Raw genomic sequence first — 6665 nt, forward strand, 5'->3', positions numbered from 1 at the left:
GACAGCGAAACTTACCGGTCAACATTTATGCTGCATGTTTTCTCCAGATGTTATTCTGATGTTTGGCACAGAGGAAGGGCGTTGCTAGCCTTCATGATCGTAATCAAATTAGCCATTTTTACTCGCTGCAGGTATTCATGCAGTACATCTTCACAGGCACATAATTTGCCAATCAATTTCATTCTAACTATCTGCCTAGCATTGCATTTTGAAACACCAAATTCATCTCAAAGTAAGAGCGAAGAATGCTAACTTGATATTTACAGTTGGTTTGTCACGCAACCTCTGGTTTACATAGTAACATAGGGCCCTAAACTACTATCGTGAAACTACTTACAATTGATTGCAGCCTCATCTCGTCTTCTCAACCAAACATGTGATTTAGACCCCCCTGATGTTTTGCATTTTCTCAAGATTCCTTTTGTGTTTCTTACTGGGAATAAGCGACGGAAAAGAGTTGCCATGCTGAACTGCAGAGGTTTTTTTTTTTGATTAACTGCAGAGGTTATTATACCCCTTTCTGAGTATACCAAAAAGGCTCCCTAAAAAAGGTAAAGGAATGGATCACAGAGCATAGACTGCAAACTGAAATATATCTTAGAACAGTTTGTATTTCTTCCATTGTCTGATATATCACCGGAAATTTCCTTTACTGATAGGTTATATGATGCCATAATATATGTTAGCCCATTGCCTTACATATTAACCGACATCATCTCATATAAGAGAGATGATTTTCTCAATTTTCCACTAAAAAATTTCCATGTTCAATTGCAGTCCTCCAGTCAATTTATGATTGTCTCAGCTGAAAATTGTTCTGCACTAGAAGAATAGAATTTCATTCTGTCAATCACATTGGTAGCTTGCACTTTACGATAAAGCTAATTAATACCTAAGGTACTTCTGTTGTTTTCTTTCACGACTTTTGATTACGTAAATCCAAATACAATAGTATAATTTCTCTGCTGATAAACTATGCTAAATGTCAAGGTCCATTTATGTTTTATTGTGTGGGTCCAGGTATACAAACATGTTTAGACGCCTTTCACGTATGACATTTTTTATCTTGATTTATAGCTCCTTTGCTGACATGTACAGTGTGATATGCTCATATGCATGACTTTATTCAAAATTCCTTGACAGATGGAGATAAACTAACTAAATGCGAGCTCGGTTTGTCTCTTGAAGGTGGCAGCACAAATGGCTATGACAGCTCAAAATTCATTCAATGGTGCTGTAAAACACTATATGCCAACAAGAACTGAGGAAGAATTTAATATTTTGATTTTTGAATGAACAAGTTGTATATCATGGACCATGTAATTCAGACCACTTTGAAGGTACAATGACCTGAAATCATTCTTGATAAAATGGAGTAAATACCCATGAATCTATCTTTCTTTTGTGGCGTTTTGTTGTTTCTTTGAACCATTATATGTAAGGGTTTGCTGACAGCGCAATGCGCTTTGACACTTCCAACATCACAGACAAGGGGCCAACAAAGAATTTCAAGGTTGGTCCAAGCAGCCCTAATACTCTACATTTCCATTAAATCCACACGATCTGATGTAACATATGCTCAGTGATAACAAGAGATGCTATGATACAACTCAGCACTATATCTTCATTGTCAATAAGCTAATTGCCAACAACAGGAAACAGACTATCTTCACAAGGAATCAACTGAAAGAATGGAGCTTACTTGCACGGGCTTCTTGGCAATGAGGGCTCCGTTCGGCAATGCCTGAGCCCGCCAGAGAAGATGCGAGCGAAGGCCTGCAGGTTCTCGTCTGAGGGGCTTGTGTGTATCCTTCTTGGATACGGTAAGACGCAAGGCCCGCAGAACATCACCCCGCCCATCCCCCTCGCCTCTTCCTCGCCCCCCTCCTCATCGCTGCCATCGTCCGCGACCTTGTTGTTCGGCTTGACCACCATCTGCTGCTTCTTGGGCGTAAGTAGCTTCGGGGACGGTGGAGGTGTGGGGTGCGCGCGGTTGAGGACGCGGAGCACGCGGTTCGGGTTGGGCGCCACGGAGAGGCCGCTGAGAGAGACGGCGGGCGAGAGGTGGAGGGCGTGGCAGGCGGCCGGGGACGGCGGGACCGCGACGAGGCTCGCGGCCACGTTGAGGAGGCCGTGGACCCTACCGGAGGGGCGGCGCACGCCGACCGCGAACATGGAGGGGGAGCCGACGGGGCGGGATAGGAGGCGGTGGTCGCCGAGCAGGAATCGCGCGGAGCCCACGAGCGAGTCCCCGCCGAGGTGCCAGGAGCCCGCGGCGGCCGCGTAGATCTCGACGGAGACGGCGGCGCGGGAGTCGTCGGCGAGCGAGGCCTCGCGCACGCGGAAGAGGAGCCGCGCGTGCCACGCCGGGTCGAGCCCGCCCGCTGCGTCGGGCCGGGTATGGAGCTTGTGCCCGGCGTCCACCCAGGCCACGGCGTAAGCCTGCAGCCGCCGCCGCAGGCCGGAGGGGGGCTTGAGCCCCTGCGCGGAGATGAGGGTCACCTCCAGCAGCCGCTCGCCCTCGGGTAACCTCAACCCAGCCTCCTCGTCCGGCGCCTCCATCGCCGGCAAGCGGCGGAGAGGGTTTCGCGATCGGGGACGGGAGGGCGAGACGGCGCCACGGCGGTGGGTTTTGGGCGGGCGGTTGGATTTGGGGAATTTTTTTTATCTATAATTGACGGGCTGGATTTGAACTGGCGAAAAGACCTCTGCACAATTTAAACAAAACCCCCTGTAGGAATTCACATCTTTCCAATACGTTCGACTGAGTATAAGTTTGTCTCGATTTGGATGCGTTTGGATTCGAATGCTTCATGAAAAAAATAGTTGGACTATGACAGTATGACTTGATGGGAAATTAGCTTGAAGGCTTGAGTACTTGAAAGTAGTCACATGGCATAGAATTAAACACAGTGCATCAGAGCACATGAAACAAATCAGATTGAGGATTTCATGGTGTCTTAAGGTTCAATAAATCAAGCATTTACTCGGAACAAATAGTAAAACATATCAAACTGTACGCGTTAATTTTGTCTAGGATATAAAAGGAAGCAAACTTACAGCAACGAGATATACAAAATAGAGCATGAAAATAACAGTATCTTGTAGTTGTAGCATTAGAAAAATGGCCATTCATTTCATCGCACCAAAGTTTTCTTTAGCTACATTTTCATGGCCCATCCTTCCAACGGTGGAAACAAACTCATAAAGAAAGTGCATTAAGGTTGGCACATATCTACACTATTAGTTTGTTTGCAAATGAAATTTGTAAATCGACCAAGCACAAATAGGCACAGTGTCAAATCAATCTTTCCTCAAAAAAGTAGCGTCAAATCGATCTCAAGAGTCGAGAAGGGCTTGTATGTTCTTACAGGAAAAATGTGTATGTGCATATTCAATCTTTTTTTTTTAGAATGGTCTTGTTTCAGGTACACGTACGTGAGCCCATTCAGGAGCTGGCCTGCTGGGCCTAAAAAATTCCACAAGACCACAACCAAGCCCAAGTGCACTCTTGCGAAATAGACCCTGGAGACCTCTGAAATTGACGAGTATCTTTCTGGCCGGGCTTCCCCGAGGCGATTCCTCCAGCGGTCCAGCCAACTAGCCAAGTGCCCCCAATTCACACCGCATCCTGCCATCCTCGTCTCCTCTCCTACCCTCCATTAACCCTAGCGACAGCCGCGCCCTCTCTTGATCCCCGCGGGGAGCTCCAGATCTGCAGGCCGGCTGCCCGGCGTCCGGATCGGCAAGCGAAGATGACGGAGGCCTGGGTGCGGAACAAGCCGGGGATGGCCAGCGTCAAGGAGATGCCGCTGGTGCAGGACGGCCCGCCGCCGGGCGGGTTCGCGCCCGTGCGCTACGCGCGCCGGATCCCCACATCGGGGCCCAGCGCCACCGCCATCTTCCTCACCGCCTTCGGCGCCTTCGCGTACGGCATGTACCAGGTCGGCCAGGGGAACAAGGTCCGCCGGTAAGTGCGCACTCACCAAGCCCATTTCGCTGCCTGCCACTTACATTGCGGTTCTCAGTATAATATCGGAAATGGATCAACGTTGGTTCCAATGGAAATCGATGTATTGCATTCCTGTTGATATGTCATTGAATTAGTCTGTAACTGATGTAACATCACTCTATCAAACTGCTACTAGCTGGCTAATTTCGGTTTAACCAGATCGTTGTACTTTAATTGCGTCTCTAACTTAAGAGCCGGGTAGTTTCAAACCATATGTGTACTGAGGGTTCTGAAACATGTGGTATCAATGCATCTTCGTATTGCAATAATACATGTTTTCCGGTTGCACGCCATGTACAAATACGTATTTAACAGATGAAAAATAGTCCAGTTTTCTGCATATCTTATTTGAGGCATTAGAGAGACAGATGCATGTGATGAACTTCCTATATATGTACCTAAGTTTTAGTTGATTATTCAACTGTATTTAGACTGTCCTGGATATCATCTACTCAAATTGTTTAGCTATGGAAGTAGAAGTGAATTGCAAAAATATTGCTTATATAATATCCGTATCAATTCGTTAAATCTGATTGTATCGTTGAACTTAGGTACCATCTTGATTTTTATCTCAAAACATAGCAGTTTCTGGTAACATATGGCCTCCAAGTCAGGTAAACCCACCTTATCATTGCCACATTAGTGTCAAGTTGAACAAAAGCACCCGAGGTTGTACTCCTGAGTCCTGACTGGTAGCGGTGGTTGGGACTTGGGAGTGGGGGCAAAGTAGACACATGTGATTGTTAAGAGGTTTCGCTAACCACTCTGTTGCAAGGTTTACTGCTGTAAAATTGAGAGATGCCAAAATTTAAAGGTTGAAATGTAGAGTTTTCCTTCTCAGTTCAAGTTGCCGTAAATTATAGTGGCCACCAGCATACTCACACGCAATTTAGGTGAAAGTGACTGTAATAGCTTAGCTTGGTAGGCTTAACTCCTAAATTTGTGGACCTCAACGCTTCCACTCTCATTTGACTTTACTATTCAATTGTGAAATTTGATTTGTTTTTCTTTGTTGAAAGACCTGAAAATGGATTTGTAATTGATGTGATTATTGAATGATTATTATACCCTTTTTCCTCAGTTAGTTTTCTTTAATGGATAGATTTAGGAACACCAAACTCTAATAAGCTATCACATATGTCTTCCTTCTGTTATGTTTCTTGATTTCTTTTCTCTTTATTACTTCTGAGCTTGCTAACTGGCTTATTAGTTCATTTGAATTTTCACATCTATGCTATATTTGCCTTGAGGTTCATCAGTCTTCGCTTCATGGATTGACATTTTGCATGCAGTGCGCTCAAAGAAGAGAAGATTGCTGCCCGTAGTGCTATACTGCCGATGCTCCAAGCTGAAGAGGATGAAAGGTAACTCAATGCTGTATGTCATTATAATTGGTGTTATATTTCTTCCGGCATTCATGTAACTCTTGAGATCCATGGTCCATGATACTATTGTAGATTTGTCAAAGAGTGGAAGAAGTATCTTGAGGAGGAGGCCAGGATCATGAAAGATGTTCCAGGATGGAAGGTTGGCGAGAGCGTGTACAACTCTGGGAAATGGATGCCTCCGGCTACTGGTGAACTCCGCCCTGAGGTTTGGTAAGGGCTTGCTGCCGGCTCTGATAATTTCATCATGTCATGAGGACATGAATATAAGGCTTCTAAACCTGGGTACCTTCATTTTCTCCTTTACCAAGGAGTGACTCCTTAAACACCTCTGTGTTTGTCGTGGTGTATGAAAATTGACTGGTTAATAATTGGACATATCAAGCCGCCTTCCTTGTCTTCCGAATTTTGAACTGTGCTTGCACGTTGATGTCGATGTAACGTCATTTCATTATTTTCTCACTCTAAGAGCGTCTTAAGGTGGTGATTCGATTTCTTGGATAGACTTTTTGTGAACTTTAGGCCCTTAATCTTTGACGTGTTTCACCATCACAGTTGCCTTCTGGCACTTGCATGACCTGGTGGTTGTACGCCAACTCTACCGAAGTTGTGCCACAGAACAAAAGCTATGGCACAGTCAGTGCCTGTCACCGGCTCGCCGCAACAAACCAAAGCCAAGCTACAGCCCAGCTCCTACGTTACACAGTTGGGCTCTACATGCTCCAAGAATCTGCCTGCATCAATGAGGCCGTGTTTAGTTTCGTTGCAATTTTTTTTTAAAGGAATTTTACTAATTTGAAGTATTAAATGAAATCTATTTACAAACTTTTTGCACAGATAAGTTGTAAATTGCGAGACGAATCTAATGATGCTAATTAATCCATGATTAATTAATAATTAGCAGATGGTTACTGTAGCATTACTGTTGTAAATCATGGCTTAAGTAGGCTCATTAGATTCGTCTCGCGATTTACAGTCCATTCATGTAAAAAGTTTTGTAAATAGACTTCATTTAGTACTCCGTGCATGTATCGAAATATTCGATGTAATTTTTTTTGCGTGTTTACGGGATCGGATCTGCCTGAAAAGCCGATGCGCTGTTCTCAAGAATTGACGTGCCTCTGCCTGCCTGGGCCCCAACGCCCGCATGGCCGCGTACGGCGCACCGTTGACTAATGGGGACGTGGGTTCCCGATCTTCCGTCAGGTTCTGGATAACTCTCGTTGTAGGCGGAGCGAGACACACCGATCCGGCTTCAGATCCTAAGA

The 6665-nt window shown here is 45.4% G+C and overlaps 2 protein-coding genes across 3 annotated transcripts; one reads left to right on the plus strand and one right to left on the minus strand.

Annotated features, from left to right (window-relative positions):
- Window positions 1-206: 206 nt before the first annotated feature.
- On the minus strand, window positions 207-2630 carry LOC120647015. 2 transcript variants are annotated; one of them, XM_039923611.1, is made up of 2 exons: window positions 1703-2630; window positions 207-817 (listed from the first exon to the last, which is right to left on the minus strand). In XM_039923611.1, exons 1-2 carry the CDS (start codon window positions 2560-2562, stop codon window positions 802-804), a joined length of 876 nt encoding a protein of 291 aa, XP_039779545.1. In that variant the 5' UTR covers window positions 2563-2630; the 3' UTR covers window positions 207-801. The 2 variants fall into 2 exon arrangements, with proteins under 2 accessions (XP_039779545.1, XP_039779544.1); XM_039923610.1 differs by having other exon boundaries at window positions 207-822.
- A 943-nt stretch (window positions 2631-3573) lies between these two features.
- On the plus strand, window positions 3574-5859 carry LOC120647017 (NADH dehydrogenase [ubiquinone] 1 alpha subcomplex subunit 13-B). The gene is made up of 3 exons (XM_039923612.1): window positions 3574-3970; window positions 5305-5376; window positions 5470-5859. The coding sequence occupies exons 1-3, from the start codon at window positions 3756-3758 to the stop codon at window positions 5612-5614; spliced, it is 432 nt and encodes a 143-aa protein (XP_039779546.1). The 5' UTR covers window positions 3574-3755; the 3' UTR covers window positions 5615-5859.
- The last annotated feature ends 806 nt before the right edge of the window (window positions 5860-6665 follow it).

This window comes from Panicum virgatum, chromosome 9K, assembly GCF_016808335.1.
Source record: "Panicum virgatum strain AP13 chromosome 9K, P.virgatum_v5, whole genome shotgun sequence".
NCBI lineage: Eukaryota > Viridiplantae > Streptophyta > Magnoliopsida > Poales > Poaceae > Panicum > Panicum virgatum.